Genomic DNA, 23,265 nt, shown 5'->3' on the forward strand with positions numbered 1-23,265 from the left:
GACATTTTCTCATGTGGAGTTAGGATCATGAGGAATGCTGCTCCAGATATCGCACAGAAGTGGAATGGATACTTTTTTGTTGCATGTGACAACGCACAGTGAAATTCTTTGCTACCGTACCCAAGGTGTGCAAATAGTCGCCACATAGACGGCGCTGACAAAGTTACTAAGTATCCCCACATCCTTTGATCTCCCCCTTCCCCCCCCCCCCCCACGTTGGTCCCCCCCACACCAGGTCCTCCATTGCCCTTCCCCCCCTCACGGCAGTTCCTCCACGCCCTCATCAACCGCCAACCGCGAGTTGACTCACGAGGCCCCACCGCCATTGCCGCGAGGCCCCGCGAAGCTGCAGTCTTTACAACTCCCCGGCAAGACCCTCAAAAAGTCCCTACGAATGGCTCATATGTAAACTGATGCATGGCCTGACCTTTAGCAGCCAGTGGCTACTGTGCTTTCTCCTCAGAGGCAGGGCAACAGTTAGTACGTAAAGGTGTGAACCTACTGGAAAATATTAATATTTTTCCAATTGTGAATTCAACCATGGATTACTCTGACTAAATGCACTCGGTGCAGATTGATTCCAGATTCAATCCTCTTTGCGGCGGAGAATGTGAGCTCCCCTTTGTAATTCTGTGCAATATAAAAAGGGTCCTGAGTTTTCTGTACAGTGCACAGGGGCTATAATTTACATGTAAACACAGAATTATAGTATAGATAGATTACGAGTTAATTCATCTATTTAATCTTTACAACCGCAACTTGTGTATTTCGATACAATTCCCAGAATCTCCTCATAAACTTGGATAATGGGGGCGGCACGGTGACACAGCGGTGGAGTTGCTGCCTTTCAGCACCAAAGACCCAGGTTCGATCCTGACTATGGGTGCTGTCTGTACGGAGTATGTACGTTTTCCCCATCTCTTCTTCTTCAGACTAATAGAGTGATACAGCGTGGAAACAGGCCCTTCGGCCCAACGTTCTCACACCGCCCAACATCACATTTGCTTGTGTTTGGCCCATATCCCTCAAAACCTGTCCTATCCATGTATCCACCATAACCCAATAATGCAATTTCTCACAATCCTTAATCCGATATATAGTGTGCATGCATCAACTCTGTGCTAACAACCGTGTGCTTTTTCCCTTTGTAGGACTCTGGATGGAGTGACCTATGTGGGAATAGTGAAAGAGAAAGAAGCCGCCCAGAAACAGTACCAACAAGCAGTTTCACGGGGACAGACTGCAGGGCTCGTACAGTAAGAACACATTGTCTCAGTCCTCCTTCATTCATATCTCCTTGTCCTCTTTGAAAAATGAAATTCAGTGGTTCAATGGTTCAAAGGTCCTTTATTGTCATGTGTACCTTGAGGTGCAGTGAAATTTGATTTACCATACAGTCATACATCCTAAAAAAGCAACAAGATACAAAACTACATAAAGATTAAACATAAACAGCTACCACAGCGGCGTGTGTGATCCCCCAGGGCTCACAGCATAAGCGGAGACCCACAGCCATCAGTTCAATGTCCGGGCCACACACACGCTCCTTCACCGTGATGTGACCAGAGTTGTACCAACTGCTGTCACTCTCTGTCCGCCCGAACAGTCACTCACACCAGACTCCAGGATGTTCTCATGGCACGATGTCCCTGCAAACACCGAGCTCACTGCACGCATGGCAATCCCGCCGAGTCCCCACCAGCACAGGCAGCACGTCCATCTTGTTTTTTCAGCGACCTCACATTCCCTACTGTGGTGGAAGAGAAATAACTTTTGCCTTCATTCCTCCTTTTCTCCCGCGGTCGGGGTGATTGAAACATCAGCAGTCGGGGCGGTCGAAGCTCCCGTAGTTGATGATTGAAGCCCCCGTATCGGGGCGATCGAAGTTCTCGCGATCGGGGCGGTCAAAACGCCAGCGGTTGAAGCTCCCGAAGTCGATCCCTAACCAAGCGAGCTCCACGATGCGGACGGAGATACGATATGTAAGATTCTTAAAACATCAAAAGAAGAAAGGGACGAGACAGGCTGTTGGCGAGGCTGCCACTTACGGCGCCATCCGGTGGTATTCATTGGGAATACATGGACAAATTCATTGGAAATAAGCGAGTTCAGTATTCCGATTGTGCATGCCCAGGTCATAGGTCACTCGCCATGAACATTGTTGGTAGCAGGGCATACAGGCCTTCATTTCATCCGTATTTTACAGCTGTGATTCTTCCAAGTAAGAAAATATTGCTTTCAAACTATGAATTAGTTGTATATATTGTTCCTTTGTATAAAGCTACAATGATTTTGTCGTTTTTATTGCTTTATGCTTCAGTGAGTGAGCGAGATCGTGCTGCTGCGTGGTGTCGGGGTCCATGGTCGGGATCGGCACTGTGCTCGCTGTTGAATTGCTGTTGCTCCTGGGGCAGTTGTAGGTGTTGGGCCGGGCTTGCAGGCAGAGCAGGGGGAAGGCGTTGGCTCCAGCTCTGTTCTGGCTCCAGTCGGGTCGGGGAACGTCGGCTGTGCCTCTCTCCTTGTCCAATGGCTGTCGGTGCCGGCGGGGGCCGAGTGCCGGTCATCGGCGGGGATGTACACGGGGTGCTGCGGTGGCTCGGTGGGTCACGCAACATTTCTGGAGAAGGATGTCGACCCGAAACGTCACCCATTCCTTTTCTCCGGGGATGCTGCCTGTCCCGCTGAGTTGCTGCAACGCTTTGTGTGTATCTCCGTTGATGGCTGGAGCTCGGCTGTCGCTGGCGTTGGGAGGGTTGGTCTGCGGCCGCTGGGTGGGGCGGGGGGTGCGGCTGGCGGTCACCGGCCCGTCGGGGAGCGGGTTCCTCAGGAGTTGGAGCGGGGTTGGGCTGGAGTTGGCGCTTCTTCTCCACGCTGGCTGTGAGTCTGGGGCTGGCTGTGTCCTGTCAGTTCGGGGTCGCTGGACACTCAGGGAGGGGGGCAGCACCGGCGGTTCGGCGGCGTCGGGGACCCGGGTTTGATCCTGACTGCGGATGAGGCACGGGTCTGTGTGCTCGCTCTCCCTATCTCCCACTTGCATCTGGCCCCTCTCTCTCACTGTTACACTCCGCTCTCCCACTACCTGGCATCCCCATTCCTCAGATTAAATATATTTTTACATATAAATTAATAATAAAGATAAGAATTTAGACACAGTTTCTTCAGTCAGCGCTTTGTTCGCTTTTTCTTTATGGCAAATTACCTTTGATAAATCCCATGATTCTTTGCCTTTTTCGGAATACCGAACTCGCTTACTGCCCATATAAGAATAAATTACAAATGAAAATAAAAAGAAATCTTGAAACACCAATGTCTCATTCCGATAGATGAAGACTTGATATTTATCATCCACTCCTGTAAAGTTAGTTGGCATCGCTACTGGTCAATATTTTCTTTATTTAAAATGATCTTTTTTTTTTCTGTAATGTTCTTTGTGGGATATTGAAGTCCCGCTGGAAAATAACTGGTATTAAAGTTTCGGAAATCATGGTAAGAGTTTGAAATCCTACTTCAGGCACTGACTCCCTCCACAATGGTTACAAGATACGTGAATCACTTTACCCAATTATGCAAAATGGTCGAACCATTTTTCATGGCTGTGTTTTTTGATAATTTTTCTCTTCTGTTTCACAAGGTCAGCTTTGATGTCTGCCTTGTGAAAGATCATATTAAAGTCATTTATAGCCATGTTTACTCCATCTCTAGTAGTCTCATGTGGGTTTGTCTTGAATTTCAGTATTTTATTTGTGAGATCGGGTGAGTTCAGGGCCATGATGAATTTATTATCTCTCTCTCTCTCTCTCTCTCTCTCCCCCCCCCCCCCCCCCCCCCCCCCTCCTTTGTGCATTGGGCTTCTTCAGAGGTCAAGATCCCAGTGAGCACGTACATTATAGCACCATACTGCTCTGGGAAATGTAGTATAATGCTTTTTGTTCAGAGTCTGTTTCCATTCTGTGGTACCTGGTCATGCACTCCCTAGTTGTGGCTTTTGCCTGCATTACTAGAGTGATCAATCAAGCTAATGGAATGTTGGCCTTCATAACAAGAGGATTTCAGTATAGGAGTAAAGAGGTTCTTCTGCAGTTGTATAGAGCTCTGGTGAGACCACATCTGGAGTATTGTGTACAGTTTTGGTCTCCTAATTTGCGGAAGTACATTCTTGTGATTGAGGCAGTAGGTTCACGAGATTGATCCCTGGGATGGCGGGACTGTCATATGAGGAATGATTGAAAAGACTAGGCTTGTATTCACTGGAGTTTAGAAGGATGAGGGGGGTCTTATAGAAACATATAAAACTATAAAAGGACTGGACAAGCTAGATGCAGGAAAAATGTTCCCAATGTTGGGCGAGTCCAGAACCAGGGGCCACAGTCTTCGAATAAAGGGGAGGTCATTTAAGACTGAGTTGAGAAAAAACTTTTTCACCCAGAGAGTTGTGAATTTATGGAATTCCCAACCACAGAGGGCAGTGGAGGCCAAGACACTGGATGGATTTAAGAAAGAGTTAGATAGAGCTCTAGGGGCGAGTGGAGTCAAGGGATATGGGGAAAAGGCAGGCACAGGTTATTGATAGGGGACGATCAGCCATGATCACAATGAATGGAGATGCTGTCTCGAAGGGCTCCTGCACCTATTTTCTATGTCTATGTCTCTATGATCCCATTTCAAAAGCAATTCCTGTGCTGAGCACACACACACTTCATTTGTCCAAGTCCTTCTGCTGCCTCATTATATAGACAGAATTTAGCTATTGTACTCATTATTATATGACAGAAATGTGACCACAGAATAAACGGAAGGTAGACAAAAAAACTCAGCGGGTGAGGCAGCACCAATGAAGAGAAGAAATAGGCGACGTTTCGGGTCGAGACCCTTCTTCAGACGGAAATCAGTGAGAACTTTTATATATAAACTTTGATAAATTTCATGCAATGTTTATTGTCTACTATTTATTTTCATTCCTAAAGGGTATCCGGAAGAAAAATGGAAAAGTTTAAAGTTTCAGTTAATATTGGATCAACCAAGAAAGTCACATTTGAATTAACCTACGAAGAATTATTAAAACGGAACCTGGGTAAATATGAAATGAACATCCGAGTGAACCCAAAGCAACTGGTAAAACATTTCCAGGTACATTTCCGTAGTGGCACCAATTCTCATGTAGAAACATAGAAACATAGAAAGTAGGTGCAGGAGTAAGCCATTCGACCCTTCGAGCCTGCACCGTCATTCAATATGATCATGGCTGATCATCCAACTCAGTATCCTGTACCTGCCTTCTCTCCATACCCCCTGATCCCTAGCCACAAGGGCCACATCTAACTCCCTCTTAAATATAGCCAATGAACTGGCCTCAACTACCTTCTGTGGCAGAGAATTCCACAGATTCACCACTCTGTGTGAAAAATGTTTTTCTCATCTCGGCCCTAAAAGACTTCCCCCTTATCCTTAAACTGTGACCCCTTGTTCTGGACTTCCCCAACATCGGGAACAATCTTCCTGCATCTAGCCTGTCCAACCCCTTAAGAATTTTGTAAGTTTCTATAAAACCCCCTCAATCTTCTAAATTCTAGCGAGTACAAGCCGAGTCTATCCAGTCTTTCTTCATATGAAAGTTCTGCCATCCCAGGAATCAGTCTGGTGAACCTTCTCTGTACTCCCTCTATGGCAAGAATGTCTTTCCTCAGATTAGGAGACCAAAACTGTATGCAATACTCCAGGTGTGGTCTCATCAAGACCCTGTACAACTGCAGTAGATCCTCCCTGCTATTACACTCAAATCCTTTTGCTATGAATGCTAACATACCATTCGCTTTCTTCACTGCCTGCTGCACCTGCATGCCTTCTTTCAATGACTGGTGTACCATGACACCCAGGTCTCGTTGCATCTCCCCTTTTCCTAATCGGCCACCATTCAGATATAAGTCTACTTTCCTGTTTTTGCCACCAAAGTGGAGAACCTCACATTTATCCACATTATACTGCATCTGCCATGCATTTGCCCACTCACCCAACCTATCCAAGTCACCTTGCAGCCTCCTAGCATCCTCCTCACAGCTAACACTGCCCCCCAGCTTTGTGTCATCTGCAAACCTGGAGATGTTGCATTCAATTCCCTCATCCAGATCATTAATATATATTGTAAATAGCTGGGGTCCCAGCACTGAGCCTTGCGGTACCCCACTAGTCACTGCCTGCTATTCTGAAAGGGACCCGTTTACTCCTACTCTTTGCTTCCTGTCTGCCAGCCAGTTCTCTATCCACATCAATACTGAACCCCCAATACCGTGTGCTTTAAGTTTGTATACTAACTCCTGAAAACCAATCTTCACAATTACCAGGAAGCGGTAAAATCTGCTAGAACTAAATACTTCTCCACCCTCATCTCCAAAACCGCTCATAATTCCAAGGTCCTTTTTAGCACCATCACCTCCATCATTTGTCCTGCCCCCAGCACCAGCTTAACTGGGTCCCCTGCCAAGTGCGAGGAATTTACTACATTTTTCACCAGCAAGGTAAAAAACATATGAACAAATATTTCCCCTCCCACCTGTGACCTGGCTGTCTCATTGGTCTGCTCTTCAAAATTAGACTGTTTCCAACTCGTTACTCTACCCTCCCTTGTAAAACTGATCACCACCATGAAACCTACTACCTGCCCCCTCGACACTGTCCCCTCTGCCCTACTAAAGGATGTCATTACAACAGCCGGTCCCAGCATCCTCATCATCTTCAACAGCTCTCTGGCCACTGGCATTGTACCTGCCTGCTTCAAGCATGCGGTGGTCCAGCCACTCCTGAAAAAACCTAACCTCGACCCCACCTTGCCAAGCAACTACAGACCCATTTCAAAACTGCCTTTCCTCTCAAAAGCCCTTGAAAAGGTAATTTTAAGTCAACTTATACCTTACCTTCACCAAAACACTATCTTGGAAACTTTCCAATCAGGTTTCAGGGCTCACCACAGCACAGAGTCTGCCTTGCTGAAGGTACACAATGACCTACTCCTCACCGTTGACTCCGGTGACTGTGCAATCCTGCTCCTTCTCGACCTCAGCGCAGCATTTGACACTGTCGACCACAACATCCTAATTGACCGTCTCCGGTATGGGGTTGGTATTGATGGCACGGACCTGAGCTGGTTCATCTCCTACCTCAAAGGTAGGAGTTTATCGACTAACATAGGAAACTCATTCTCCTCCCCAGCTAGTCTCTGCTGTGGGGTTCCACAAGGTTCCATCCTTGGCCCCATTCTCTTCTCCCTGTATATGCTCCCCTTAGGCCAAGTCATTGAAAGGCACGGCATTTCCTTCCATTGCTACGCAGACGATACCCAACTCTATCTCCCCCTGAAGCCCAAAAACCAATCAAATCTACTTAACCTTACCCACTGCCTCGAGGATATAAAGTGTTGGATGGCCCAGAACCTCCTCCAACTAAACGAGAGTAAGTCTGAGGTCATCCTTCTCGGCCCCTCGGACTCAATCAAAATGATAGCAGGCAGCCTTGGAAGCCTTACCCCACTACTCAAACCTCACGTCAAAAACCTCGGCGTGATATTTGACTCAGCACTGAAATTTGACAAACAAGTCAATGCCGTGGTAAAAACTAGCTTCTTTCAGCTTCGGACGATAGCTAAAATAAAACAATTCCTCCACTTTGATGACCTCGAAAAGATCATCCACACATTCATCTCCTCCCGCCTAGATTACTGCAACTCCCTTTACACTGGCATCAGCCAATCTTCCCTGTCCCGCCTGCAACTGGTCCAAAACGCCGCAGCGAGACTCCTGACGGGCACCCGAAAAAGGGACCACATCACCCCGATCCTGGCCTCGCTCCACTGGCTCCCTGTGCGGTTCCGTATACATTTCAAGACCCTCCTCTATGTCTACAAAGCCCTCAATGGGCTTGCCCCCTCCCACATTAAAAGTCTTCTCACCCACCACTCCACCTCCAGGTCCCTCAGATCGGCCGACTTGGGGTTGCTGAATATCCCGCGGTCCAGGCATAAGCTCAGGGGCGACCACGCATTTGCGGTTGCAGCTCCTAGACTGTGGAACAGCATCCCCCTTCCCATCAGAACTGCCCCCTCCATCGACTCCTTTAAGTCAAGACTAAAATCTTATCTATACTCCCAAGCCTTTCCTGACGTCCACTGAGCGAGGGCTATATGTATATATGTATGTAGTTTGTTTGTTTATAATATTCTTATAACAAATGTAAAGCACTTTGGCCAACGAGAGTTGTTTATTAAATGTGCTATATAAATAAATGTGACTTGACTTGACTTGCCTAATCTTTTATGTGGAACCTTGTCGAAAGCCTTCTGAAAGTCCAGATATAACACATCCACTGGTTCTCCCTTATCCACTCTACTAGTTATATCCTCGAAAAATTCTATAAGATTCGTCAGATATGATTTACCTTTCATAAATCCATGCTGACTTCATCCAATGATTTCACCACTTTCCAAATGTGCTGCTATCCCATCTTTAATAACTGACTCTAGCATTTTCCCCACTACCCTCTAGAGACTTTAGACTAACTGGTCAGGAATTCCCCGTTTTCTCTCTCCCTCCCTTTTTAAAAAGTGGTGTTACATTAGCTACCCTCCAATCCTCAGGAACTACTCCAGAATCTAAAGAGTTTTGAAAAATTATCACTAATGCATCCACTATTTCTGGGGCTACTTCCTTAAGTACTCTGGGATGCAGCCTATCTGACCCTGGGGATTTATCGGCCTTTAATCCATTCAATTTACCTAACACCGTGTATTTTGGCTGTTTGTGATTTTGTCCATGTAATAAGTATCTACACATTTTGAATTCTTGTTTCCAGATTGATGTACACATTTTTGAACCACAAGGCATTTCCTTTCTGGATGTTAATTCCACTTTCCAAATGAATGATCTGACTTCTCTTGTGAAAAAGACACTGAGTGGAACAAAGGTACAAAAACAGTGTACATTTTATTTTGTTTTATTGTGAAGGTCAAAAGCGGACAGGTTAACACTGATTCCATGTTTCTTTCAGGCGCACATATCCTTCAAACCAACTCTGGAACAACAGCGTAAATGCCCTGACTGTCATGACACGGCTCTGAATGGAGACTTCTTTGTATATTATGATGTCAATAGAGATTTGTCTGCTGGCAGTATCCAGGTAACTGAACTTAATGAAAACCGTTGATTGCAGCGCAGGAGTTTCTGGTTCAATCCTGGCTATGGGTGTTGTCTGTACATTTTGTATGACCACGTGGGTTTTCCCCAGGTGCTCCGGTTTCTTTCCACACTCTAAAGAAGTACAGGTTTGTACGTTACTTGGCTTTGGTAAGAATTATAAATTGCCCCTAATGTGTAGTGTGTGCTAGTGCAATGGGGATTGTTGGTCTGCATGGACTTGGCGGGCCGAAGGGCCTGTTCCTGCACTGTATAAAGTAAACAAAACTTTTAATCTATTCTGATTATTCTTCTTTTTTTTAAAATTCAGATTGTAAATGGATATTTTGTGCATCATTTTGCACCAGCTAACTTAACCAAGATTCCCAAAAATGTGGTGTTTGTGATAGACCACAGTGGATCCATGTCAGGGAAGAAAATGCACCAGGTAAGAAATGTTTAGGTGGGAATTTCTGTGTTGTTTGCTCTCTTCACCTCAAGTCGCCCAGATCTGTGCACGGACAAGTGGCCAATTCACTTGTACCACATACCTGACAAAATGAGATAGGAAGGAAAGGCTTTTTTTGTACATTTGTTATTTTTACATCTGCAGTACTTCCCACCTAGTGAAATTTTGAAAAGTATAGTTACACGTCTAAGTTAGGAAGCAAGGCACCTGGTTTGCAAATAGCCAAGTATCTGAAAGTTGTTGGTCAGGTAATTTGCTTAGGTGATGTTTTCCATCAAACTTGTCTTCCTTACGAATGCCCCACAACATAGAAACATAGAAAGTAGATGCAGGAGTAGGCCCTTCGAGATAGCACCACCATTCAATATGATCATGGCTGATCATCCAGAATCAGTACCATCTTCTTGCTTTTTACCAATATCCCTTGATTCCATTAGCCCCAAGGGCTATATCTCACTCTATCTTGAAAACATCACAGGACTCGCGTTAAACGGAAGACACAAAAAGCAAATTACAATTTCTGGTGGGAGTTTGAATCACACCTCAGAGAAACAGAAATGGGACCCTCAGCCCACTCATTCCAAGCCTCTTTCCTCCCTAAACAATTCTCTTATTTGGTTGGTATCATTTAAAAATAAATTGGATAGGCATATGGATGAGAAGGGAATGGAGGGTTATGGTATGAGTGCAGGCAGGTGGGACTAAGGGAAAAAAGTTGTTCGGCACGGACTTGTAGGGCCGAGATGGCCTGTTTCCGTGCTGTAATTGTTATATGGTTATATGGTTACACTGTTGGCAATTCATAGTCGCCAGTTTACCTAGATTCAAGATTCAAGATAGATTTAATTGTCACATGTGCCAGATGGCACAGTGAAATGAATTCCCATACAGCCATACAATATTAAAAATAAATGTAAAAATAAATAAATAAATAAATGAAATAAATGCCACGTCTTCGGCAGGTAGATGGAAGCTGGATTCCCTGGAGAATAGCTATGAGGTCACGAGGAGAATGTACCACCTCCACACAAACGGCACCTAAGGTCGGGATCAAACCTGGGTCTCTGGAGCTGTGAGGCAGTGGCTCTACCAGCTGCGTCACTGTGCTGTCAATTTTAACTTATTTAGTCAAAATAATAGTTGACCTATTGAGTGTCTACGATTCATAAATTCTTCAATTTTTCATTAAGTAGGGAAAAACAGCTACATCTAATTTAAAGATATAGTCATGGAGTCCTGCAGCCTGGAAGCAGGCCCTTCAGCACAGATCTCCAGTCAGATGAGTACCCCTCCCCCACTACCCTCTGTCTTCTATAGTCAAACCAACTTTGAAACCGATCTACCACATCTCCATGGATCTCATGTGCCTTCATCTTCTTGATCAGCTAACCATGAGAGACCTTGTTGAGTGTGTTACTAAAGTCCACGTATACGATAGCTAGAGACCTTTCAATCATCTTTGTCACCCTCTCCAAAAACTCACTCATAAGGTCATGACCTCCTCCACATTCTGACTATCTCTAATAAGTCTATGTTTTTCCAGATGCTGGTAGATCCTATCAGCAAGAATGCTCTTCAATCATAAAATGTTAGGGTGGCACAGTGACACAGCGGTAGAGTTGCTGCCTTACAGCGCCAGAGACACAGGTTCCATCCTGACCTCGGGTGCGGCCTGTACGGTGTTCATATGTTCTCACCGTGACCACGTGGGTTTTCTCTGGGTGCTCCGGTTTCCTCACACACTACAAAGACGTCCAGGTTTGTAGGTTAATTAGCATTGGTAAAATTGTAAATTGCCCCTGGTGTGTAGGATAGCATGGCCGTCCGAAGGGGGTGTGTGTTGGGTGCAACCGCACCCCCTTTTTTTCCCCCCCAATGAAAAAAATCAAAAAAAAAAAAAAAATCAACGTTTCCACTTTGGAAACGGCCAGTTCTCTGTTCTCCCGTCGCAGGGCAAGAGTGGCTGAATCTGAACCCAACGGCTGTAACCCCAACACCAGGAGCCGCTGCTGCGGAGCCTGCTCCCCTCGCCTCCCCCCGCCTCCGGGGCCCAAGCCATCTTCTCCCCACACCACCCCCGCTGACCCCCTCTGGGCCCACGCCACCCACGCTGGGCCCACGTCAACCCCGCTGGGCCCACGCCACCCCCACTGGGTCCACGCCACCCTCGCTGACCCCTGCTGGGCCCACGCCACCGCCGCTGCGTCCACGCCACCCCCGCTGGGCCCACGCCACCCACGCTGGGCCCACACCACACCTGCTGGTCCCACGCCATCCCAGCTGGGCCCACGCCACCCCCGCTGGGCCAACGCCACCTCCGCTGACCCTCGCTGGGTCCACGCCACCCTCGCTGAACCCCGCTGGGCCCACGCCACCCCCGCTGGGACCACGCCACCCCCCACTGACCCCCACTGATCCCTCAGCTGGACCCTCTGCATTTTGCATATCGGGCCAATAGATCTGTGGATGATGCAGTCAATCTAGGCCTGCACTTCATCCTCCAGCACATAGTCCACCAGGGAACCTATGCGAGGATTTTGTTTTATTGATTTTAGCTCTGCATTCAACACCATTGTGCCAGAGCTACTACGCCTCAAACCTACTGAGTTGACTGTGCCTGGACCCTTCTGTCGGTGGATCACCAGCTTTCTGACAGACAGGAAGCAGCATGTGAGGCGGGAAAGCATATCTCGGATGATCCGTGGGAGATTTCAATTTTCCACACATAGACTGGGAAACACATTCTGTAAATGGGCTGGATGGTTTGGAGTTTGTAAAATGTGTGCAGGATAGTTTTTGCAGCAATACATAGAGGTACCTACTAGAGAACAGGCAGTGCTGGACCTCCTGTTAGGAAATGAGACAGGTCAGGTGGCGGAGGTATGCGTTGGGGAGCACTTCGGGTCCAGTGATCACAATACCATTAGTTTCAATATAATTATGGAGAGGGTCAGAACTGGACCTAGGGTTGTGATTTTTGATTGGAGAAAGGCTAACTTTGATGCGATGCGAAAGGATTTAAAAGGAGTGAATTGGGACATTTTGTTTTATAGAAAGGATGTAGAAGAGAAATGGAGGACATCTAAAGGGGAAATTTTAAGTACAGAATCTTTATGTCCCTGTATAGTTGAAAGGAAATAGTAAAAATTGGAAAGAGCCATGGTTTTCAAGGGAAATTGAATACTTGGTTCGGAAAAAGAGAGAGATCTACAATAATTATAGGCAGCGTGGAGTAAATGAGGTGCTTGAGGAGCATAAAGAATGTAAAAAGAATCTTAAGAAAGAAATTAGAAAAACTAAAAGAAGATATGAGGTTGCTTTGGCAAGTAAGGTGAAAGTAAATCCAAAGGATTTCTACAGCTATATTAATAGCAAAAGGATAATGAGGGATAAAATTGGTCCATTAGAGAGACAGAGTGGACAGCTATCTGCAGAGCCAAAAGAGATGGGGGAGATATTGAACAATTTCTTTTCTTCGGTATTCACCAAGGAGAAGGATATTGAATTATGTGAGGTAAGGGAAACAAGTAGAGTAGCTATGGAAACTATGAGATTCAAAGAAGAAGAAGTACTGACACTTTTGAAAAATATAAAAGTGGATAAGTCTCCAGGTCCTGACAGGATATTTCCTAGGACATTGAGGGAAGTTAGTGTAGAAATAGCAGGGGCTATGACAGAAATATTTCAAATGTCATTAGAAACGGGAATAGTGCCGGAGGATTGGCGTACTGCGCATGTTGTTCCATTGTTTAAAAAGGGTTCTAAGAGTAAACCTAGCAATTATGGACCTGTTAGTTTGACTTCAGTGGTGGGCAAATTAATGGAAAATATATTTAGAGATCCAGGGTCCACTGTTGTTTGTCATGTACATCAATGATCTGGATGATGGTGTGGTAAATTGGATTAGTAAGTATGCAGATGATACTAAGATAGGTGCTGTTGTGGATAATGAAGTAGATTTCCAAAGTCTACAGAGAGATTTAGGCCATTTGGAAGAATGGGCTGAAAGATGGCAGATGGAGTTTAATGCTGATAAGTGTGAGGTGCTACATCTTGGCAGGACAAATCAGAATAGGACGTACATGGTAAATGGTAGCAAATTGAGAAATGCAGTTGAACAGAGGGATCTAGGAATATGTGCATAGTTCCCTGAAGGTGGAACCTCATGTAGATAGGGTGGTAAATAAAGCTTTTGATGTGCTAGCCTTTATAAATCAGAGCATTGAGTATAGAAGTTGGGATGTAATGTTAAAATTGTACAAGGCATTGGTGAGACCAATTCTGGAGTATGGTGTACAATTTTGGTCGCCCAATTATAGGAAGGATGTCAGCAAAATAGAGAGAGTACAGAGGAGATTTACTAGAACGTTGCCTGGGTTTCAGCAACTAAGTTACAGAGAAAGGTTGAATAAGTTAGGTTTATTCTTTGGATTGCAGAAGGTTAAGGGGGGACTTGATAGAGGTCTTTAAAATGATGAGGGAAGAGTTGACGTGGATAAGCTTTTCCCATTGAGAGTAGGGAAGCTTCAAACAAGAGGACATGACTTCAGAATTAAGGGACAGAAGTTGAGGGGTAACATGAGGGGGAACTTCTTTACTCAGAGAGTGGTAGCTATGTGGAATGAACTTCCAGTGGAAGTGGTGGAGGCAGGTTCGATTTTATCATTTAAATATAAATTGGATAGGTATATGGATGGGAAATGAATGGAGGGTTATGGTCTGAGTGCAGGTAGATGGGACTAGGGGAAAATAAGTTTTCGGCACGGACCTGTAGGGCCGAGATGGCCTGTTTCCGTGCTGTAATTGTTATATGGTTATATGGTTATATGCTGCCTGACTCGCTGAGTTACTCCAGCACTCTGTGAAACGTCGCCTATTCATATTCGCCGCAGATGCTGCCTGACCCACTGAGTTACTCCAGCACTTTGTGACTATTTCCCCTTCACCCATCTGCCCAAGCCCACTCTCCCCCCTCCTTTTCTATGTTCCTTTCCTCCCATAAACCTCTCTCTGCCTTTACATTTCACTCCTCTTTCAAATCTGCTCTACTTATCTACATGTATTTTTCTTCTTCACTTTTTTGTAAGCTCTCAGTAAGCTCCTCTTCACTTTTTTGTCATAGAATGATGCAGTGTGGAAACAGGCCCTTCAGCCCATCTTGCCCACATCGACCGACATGTCCCATCTAAACTAGTCCCACTCACACGTGTCTGGCCCATATCGATCTAAATCTGTCCTATCCATGTACGTGTCCAAATGTCTCTTAAACAGTAGGATAGTCCCAGCCTTAACTACCTCCTCTGGCAGCTCGTTACATACACCCAGCACCCTTTGTGTGAAAAAGCTACGTCTCAGGTTCCTGTTAATTTCTGAAATATTGGTCATAAATTTGGTGCAAAAATGCTCCAAAATAAGCCTCAGAATGCATCAGAGAGCATCTAAAACCCCTGGCATCGAGGGACTTCACGCTTCGCGCACGTGATGTGGTGACTAAAGGGACTATTTTCATGCCGTATCTCTAATGTTTAATTTCCCTACCACTGTTGTAAGGTTCACTGGCCTCTGATTTCCTAGTTTGTTCCTGTTGCTCTTCTTAAACAGCGGAACAACATTGGCTGTTCTTTAACAGCTGAGCAATATTGGTTATACAGATGCAGTATATTTCATCTCTTTCAGACAAATGAAGCTCTTTTAAAAATTTTGGCTGATATGCATGAACAGGATCATTTTGCCATCATTATCTTTGACAATGTGCATTCAATATGGAAAGATACTGTTTTTCAAGCAACTCCAGAGAAAGTGGCTGAAGCAAAAAAATTTGTAAGAACTATAAGCGCTTCAGGAGGTAAGGTTTTTAGTTTTCATGAATAAAACCAATCCTTTTCTTTTACTCTACCTATTTAGATCAGTTAATGCGAAAGGGGAATGTTTATTCTTCAATATAAATCTCAAATTTCCTTCCCTCAAGGAAATATAATTATTTGTGGATGGACAGTATGTGTCTTTATATGTCACTTCTCACATCCAAATGCAGGCTCAGACTATCTTTCAGACCAGGTATAACCTTTGAAGAATAACCACTTCTGTTACATTGACAGGCGCATCATAAACCCCGTACTCAGTAAGCTCCTCTCAAAGAAAATCTTTGCCCACATCTTCATAATCATTGTTGTAGAATCATATGGTGTGGAAAAGGCCCTTCAGCCCACCATGTCAATGCCAACATCAAGTGCCTTGATCCATAGTCTATGGGGTCTATAGTCTACTATACATTAGTGAGAAGTAACTTATAAAGGGGAGTTTATTTCAGAAGGCTATTTAAGGTGTTCATTCTCCATACACATTTTCTGAAAAATATAGATGTTATTCAGCATCTGTGAAAATTCTATACATAAATACAATAAGGTTAAACTCAAGTACAATATTCATAGCGAGAGGATTTGAGTTTAGGAGCAAGGAGATCCTACTGCAGTTGTACAGGACCCTGGTGAGACCGCACCTGGTGCATTGTGTACAGTTTTGATCTCCTAATTTGAGGAAGAGCATTCTTGCTATTGAGGAATTGCAACGTAGGTTCACCTGGTTAATTCCCAGGGTGACGGGACTGACATATGATGAAAGAATGGATCGACTGGGCTTATATTCACTGGATGAGGATGAGAGGGTATCTTATAGAAACATATGACATTCTTAACGGATTGGACAGGCTTGATGCAGGAAAAATGTTCCCTGATGTTGGTGAGTCCAGAACCTGGGGTCACAATTTAAGAAGAAGGGGTAGGCCATTTAGGACTGAGATGAGGAAATTATTTTACACCCAGAGAGTTGTGTGGAATTCTCTGCCACAGAAGGCAGTGGATGCTAATTCATTGGATATATTCAAGCGAGAATATCTAACGTCTAATGGAATCAAGGGATTTGGAGAGAAAGCAGGAACGGGGTACTGATTTGGATGATCAGCCATGATCATATTGAATGGCGGTGCAGGCTCGAAGGGCCCAATGCCCTACTTTAGTGCCTATTTTCTATGGTTCTATGTTTATTTTATGTAGAATGAAAGGGAAGATACAGAGTGCAGAATATAGTTCTCAGCATTATAACATATCAGTTCCATAGACAAAGTCCCATGACTGCGATGGGGTAGAGGTAAATCGAACAGTGCACTAGCTTATGAAGGAGCGTTCAGATAACCTGAAGCCTGATAACAGAGGGAAGAAATGTGACAGAAGCAGATAACTTTCTAAATCAGATCAGATTGTAGCTAAAGGGATCAGGGGATCAGGGAGAGAAGGCAGGTACAGGATGATGAGTTGCATGATCAGCCATGATCATATTGAATGGCGGTGCAGGCCTGAAGGGCTGAATGGCCTACTCCTGCACCTATTTTCTATGTTTCTATGTAAGATTTTAAAAGATAAACGTGATATTTTTTGTGTTATAGGAACAAATATAAATTCTCCCATGCTGGAAGCAGTGCAACTTCTGGACAAAGCTCATAGAGACAAGCAACTGCCTGAAAGGAGTGTCTCCATGATTATTCTGTTAACTGACGGTGATCCAAACAGAGGTTAGTAAAACCAATGCATTCTCTCATATGAATATCTATCGAAATGAACTCAAACTAAAAACCAAACAAGTGTAAGTCTACGCCTGGATCTTAGAGAGGTGTATAAAATCATGAGAGAAATGAATCTCTTGCGCAGAGTGGGGGAATCGGGGACCAGAGGACGTAGGTTCAAGATGAAGGGGAAAAGATTCATTAGGAATCTGAGGGGTAACGTTTACACACAAAGGGTGATGGGTGTATGGAACAAGCTGCCAGAGGAGGTAGTTGAGGCTGGGACTATCCCAACGTTTAAGAAACCGTTAGACAGGTACATGGATAGGACAAGTTTGGAGGGATAAGGAACAAGCACAGTTAGGTGGACTAGTGTAGCTGGGACATGTTGGCTGGTGTGGGCAAGTTGGGCCGAATGGGCTGTTTCCACACTGTATCACTCTATGACTCTATATGTCCGAGCTTGTGTACTTTTTGCTGATGAAATGTTCTTTGAACATTTCCTAAGCAGTTTCAGAGAATAAAAGAGAAAAATAGAAATAAAATATTCGTACTGTTGGTCGGTGGAAGATGCATGGGGTTGTGACCGTGAGCTGCAGACCCCAGGCACCCCAGGCCATTGCTATTTGTTCAGACATTTCTCTTCAGCAGGCTGCAACTGCTGGGGCCTTGGAGTCCTGCCTCTGGGGGACAAGATCTATTCCTTCTTTCGTGCCTCTTCAGCATCCTGCTAGCAAAGCAGAGCATTGCAGTGTGGTGTCCACTCGAGAATCCTCTGGGTCCTCGGGCTGAGGCTCCGGTACCTATTCTATCTAGCAATGCCCTGCTATCCTCCCCAGCAAAAACAAGGTTGTTTTGCTTGACGTTCTTTTTGCTGCATGGAAGAAATACATTGAATATACACTGCAATCTCTTCTTGCAGAGAATACAGTAAACCCACATTATTATAGGCCTCCCTTTAATGGATTTCAGTCATATTCAGTCATACTTTAAGAACACGTGCCACTAGTTATGCTGCGGGCGCCATTGACAATTGACAAGACATTGAAATTGACATGGCGATTCTCCCCAACAACGACAGGGTACTTTGTCCTTTCGCATTACGTGCCTCATACTGCATAACTTTACCTTTGAGAGGATTCAGCTCTTGTCCGAAGGCCTCCAGCTCTGGGAGGAGAGCACAAAGGTTAAGAAGGAACTCAGAGAAGAGTAGTATTTTGGCAAGAAGTGATGGAGGGAGGCCCTTTCTGGTTTGATATTATCTGGAAAGCCCCATCTCACGCGCTCCACACGAGGCAGGAAGATAATAACTGGAGAGATGATACCAGGGGAGAATCTTGAACATTGAGGAAAGTTATAACCATTGGAAAAACAAGGTACTTTAAAATGTCTTCTCGTAGAGAATACAGTAAACCCTCATTATTACAGGCATCATTTTTTAACAGATTTCAGTCTACAAGAACGCAGGCTGTTAGATTCACTGCAGAGGCTATCGAAATTGACAAGGAATTGAAATTGACAAGCAATTGCTTCGATCGACACTTGACTCCATTAAATAATGTAACAAACAACCTTTAGTATCTTTAGCTTGCAGTAACAAAAATCATTTTTTAGCTGTTAAAAATAACTTTACTGTAATGAACCTGTAATGAATTATCTTCCCCAGGAAGTTGACAAAGCTAGATCATTAGAAGTATTTAAAATGAAGGTAGATACAGTGCCCTCCATAATGTTTGGGACAAAGACCCACTCAAATCCTTTTGCTATGAATGCTAACATATCATTCGCTTTCTTCACTGCCTGCTGCACCTGCTTGCCTACTTTCAATGACTGGTGTACCATGACACCCAGGTCTTGTTGCATCTCCCCTTCCTAATTGGCCACCATTCAGATAATAGTCTACTTTCCTGTTTTTGCCACCAAAGTGGATAACCTCACATTTATCCACATTATACTGCATCTGCCATGGGCAGAAGGCAGGTACAGGATACTGAGTTGGATGATCAGCCATGATCATATTGAATGGCGGTGCAGGCTCGAAGGGCCGAAAGGCCTACTCCTGCACATATTTTCTATGTTTTCTATGTTTCTATGTTTCTATCATTTATTTATTTGCCTCTGTGCTCCACGATTTGTAATTTAAAAAAAATCACATGTGGTTAAAGTGCACGTTGTCAGATTTTATTAAAGGGTATTTTTATACATTTTGTTTTCACCATGTAGAAATTACAGCTGTGTTTATACATAAAACCCCCATTTCAGGGCACCATAATGTTTGGGACACATGGCATCACAGGTGTTTGTAGTTGCACATGTATGTTTAAATGCCTCCTTCATGCAGGTATAAGAGAGCTCTCAGCACCCAGTCTTTCCATCACATTTGGAAACTTTATTGCTGTTTATCAACACGTGGACCAAAGTTGTGCCAATGAAAGTCAAAGAAGCCATTATGAGACTGAGAAACAAGAATAAAACTGTTAAAGACATCAGCCAAACCTTAGGCTTCCCAAAATCAACTATTTGGAACATCATTAAGAAGAAAGAGAGCACTGGTGAGCTTACTAATCGCAAAGGGACTGGCAGGCCAAGGAAGACCTCCACAGCTGATGACAGAAGAATTCTCTCTATAATAAAGAAAAATCCCCAAACACCTGTCCGACAGATCAGAAACACTCTTCAGGAGTCAGGTGTGGATTTGTCAATGACCACTGTCCACAGAAGACTTCATGAACAGAAATACAGAGGCTACACTGCAAGATGCAAACCACTGGTTAGCTGCAAAAATAGGATGGCCAGGTTGCAGTTTGCCAAGAAATACTTAAAAGAGCAACCACAGTTCTGGAAACAGGTCTTGTGGACAGATGAGACGAAAATTAACTTATATCAGAGTGATGACAAGAGAAAAGTATGGAGGAGAGAAGGAACTGCCCAAGATCCAAAGCATACCACCTCATGTGTGAAACACGGTGGTGGGGGTGTTATGACCGGGGCTTGTGTGGCTGCTGAAGGTAATGGCTCATTTATCTTCATTGATGATACAACTATGATCTCAAACATACTGCTAAAGCACCAAAGGAGTTTTTCAAAGCTAAAAAATGGTCAATTCTTGAGTGACCAAGTCAATCACCTGATCTGAACCCAATTGAGCATGCCTTTTACATGCTGAAGAGAAAACTGAAGGGGACTAGCCCCCAAAATAAGCATAAGCTAAAGATGGCTGCAATACAGGACTGGCAGAGCATCACCAGAGAAGACACCCAGCAACTGGTGATATCCGTGAATCGCAAACTTCAAGCAGTCATTGCATGCAAAGGATATGCAACAAAATACTAAACATGGAGTACTTTCTTTACATGACATTGATGTGTCCCAAACATCATGGTGCCCTGAAATGGGGGGGACTATGTATAAACACTGCTGTAATTTCCACATGGAGAAACCAAAACATATAAAAATTGCCTTTATTAAAATCTGCATTTTAACCACATGTGATTTTTTTCTATTATAAATCTCATTGTGGAGCAAATAAATAAATGATGGGTCTTTGCCCAAACATTATGGAGGGCACTGTACATGGATAGGACAGGTTTGGAGGAATATGGACCAAGCGCAGGTAGGTGGGACTAACGTACCTGGGACATGTTGGCTGGTGTGTGCAAGTTGGGTCGAAGGGCATGTTTCCACACTGTATCACTCTATGACCCTATACATTTTGGAATGTATGTGAGGTGCCTGTACATAGATAATGCTGTAAATGTTGAACTTGTACATTTATGGTTGCTTGATTAAACAACATACCAGGAGCACCATGGTAAACATCCAAGGCATTGCCTGTTTACAGAACCAGGTTTAGGTTTATTATTGTCATGTGTACCGAGGTACAGTGAAAAGCTTTGTTCTGCATGCTATCCAAACAAATCAGATAATACTGCACATACATACAATCGTCAATTTTTGTGTGCAATAGATAGAACTAAGGGGAAGGTGCAGAGTTCAGAATATTAAAATGCAGAAGTATTTCTTGCCCACCAAAAAAAATTATTTGTGTTGGTTTTAATTGCAGGAGAGTCAAACCCATCAAAAATTCAGGAAAATGTTAAAAATGCAGTACGGGAAAAGTACAATGTGTACGCCCTTGGGTTTGGTTACAATGTGAAATTCAGCTTTCTGGAGAAAATGGCACTGGAGAATAATGGTATTGCACGGCGGATTTATGAGGATTCGGATGCCCCCTTACAACTACAGGTGAAATTAATGTTAGACTTTTAACATATCGATAATATGGATAATAGATCCCTTATTGCGGACCAGAATCTCCTCATAACTGCCTCACTGCTGGCAAACATTTCCATACAAGTATTGCAGGTCCACACTTTGAAGTACTTAGTTTTGCAGGTGGGGTTTGACCCTTGACTGCGCATAAATGGAAATCTTCACAGTGACACAGCTGGTAGAGATGCTGCCTCACAGCATTGGAGACCAGGGTTCGATTCTGACCTCCAGTGGTGTTAGTGTGGAGTTTGCACGTCTTCCCTGTGACCGCGTGGGCTTCCTCCGGGTGCTCCGGTTTCCTCCCACCTCTCAAGGACGTGTGGCTTTGCAGGCTAATTGGTCCTGCATAATTCCATCTATGTATAGGGAATGTATGAGAAAGTGGGATGACATAGAACTGGTGTGAGCGGGTGATCGATGATTGGTGTGGATTCGCTGGGGTAAAGAGCCTAATTCCATGCTCTTCCCCCCTCTCTCTCTCTTTTTAATATACATCTCTTTTCCACAGGGATTTTATGATGAAGTGGCAAATCCCTTGCTTTTGGATATTGAAATTCTGTACCCTGAGAATGCCGTTTCAGATTTAACTCAAGCCAGTTTTAGACAATATTACGATGGGTCAGAAATCGTTGTGGCGGGCAGGATTTCAGACAATTCTCTGCAAATACTTACAGCAGAGGTCAATGCTCAAACAGTAAGTATTAACTGTAATGGCATCGAGCAATCAGTCTGTTGTGTAAAGGAAAACATGTGTAAACTGATATCCTTGGAGGGATGAAGTTCCAATGTGGCATCAGTGTGATTCTAGACTGATCACTGCATTAGGGTTAGGGTTAGTTTGACTGCATTACCTGCAATTTGACTGAATTACCACTTAGTTTAAACACAGTTATACATGACCAGTGATGCTCCAAATCCTGAAAAATAAATATCCATAGTATCCATCTCGATTGTATTGATGTTAAAGATACAAAATAAATAAACAAAACATAATCTATGATGATGACCTATCTCTTTCATGCCTTTTTTTGAAATTATAGTCAAAGAGCATGGAAATAGGCCCTTCAGCCCAATTCATCCATGCAAACCCAGATGGACTCATTTGCCCATGTTTCACTCATATCTCTCTAAATATTTACTATCGAAGAAGCACCTATCCAAATGTATTTTAAATATTGTTATATTACCTGACACAACACACTTCCTCAGGCAGCTCTACCATGTATGAAACACCTTTGGTATATCAAAGTTGCCCCTCGGATTTTTAATAAACCTTTTCCCTCTCACCTTAAACCTATGACCACTCTTTCTTGATTCTCCAACTCTGGGGAAAAAAGATTGTGTGCATTTGCCCTAACTTTAGCCCTCGTGATTTTATACATTTCTATAAGATCATTCCCCAGTCTCCTACACTCCTGGAATAAAGTCGCAGCCTGCCTAACCTCTCTGTGATGTCTTTGTAATGTAATATATATATATAGTGTAATATATAATGTAAATGCCAGTGCCCCTTGAGGCCAAAAGCAGAAGCTGGCAAATGTACCTGAGCCTCGTGACTGAGGTCAAGTGACCTTCAAGATAAATAGCAGTCATTGCAGATTAAACAGATCTTACTCGGTGGCGGACGTGTTTTCTTTGTGCTAGTCACAACAGGGCCTTACCTGGTCGCAAACCTTTACATGGTGTCAAAGTAAAAGAGAATAAAAATAATACAGAGGGAATCAAGCCTCAAGCCTCCATGCAAGAGAAGAAAAAAAGAAAAAGAAAGGTCGGAACAGGAAGAAAGGGCGCAATGAAAACAAGTGGGG

At 44.1% G+C, this 23,265-nt stretch overlaps 1 protein-coding gene across 2 annotated transcripts in view; it reads left to right on the forward strand.

Annotated features, from left to right (window-relative positions):
- The window catches only part of LOC116983508 (inter-alpha-trypsin inhibitor heavy chain H3-like), a 71,072-nt gene that overhangs the window by 14,937 nt on the left and 32,870 nt on the right, over window positions 1–23,265 (forward strand). For both annotated transcript variants that reach the window (XM_033037323.1, XM_033037322.1), the window contains exons 5-13: window positions 1,152–1,256; window positions 4,965–5,127; window positions 8,839–8,949; window positions 9,034–9,162; window positions 9,490–9,606; window positions 15,304–15,472; window positions 17,069–17,194; window positions 21,249–21,430; window positions 21,966–22,151. In XM_033037323.1, the coding sequence (XP_032893214.1) occupies window positions 1,152–1,256; window positions 4,965–5,127; window positions 8,839–8,949; window positions 9,034–9,162; window positions 9,490–9,606; window positions 15,304–15,472; window positions 17,069–17,194; window positions 21,249–21,430; window positions 21,966–22,151 (1,288 nt within the window). The remainder of the gene's footprint in view (window positions 1–1,151; window positions 1,257–4,964; window positions 5,128–8,838; window positions 8,950–9,033; window positions 9,163–9,489; window positions 9,607–15,303; window positions 15,473–17,068; window positions 17,195–21,248; window positions 21,431–21,965; window positions 22,152–23,265) is intronic.

This window comes from Amblyraja radiata, chromosome 18 (genome assembly GCF_010909765.2).
Source record: "Amblyraja radiata isolate CabotCenter1 chromosome 18, sAmbRad1.1.pri, whole genome shotgun sequence".
NCBI lineage: Eukaryota > Metazoa > Chordata > Chondrichthyes > Rajiformes > Rajidae > Amblyraja > Amblyraja radiata.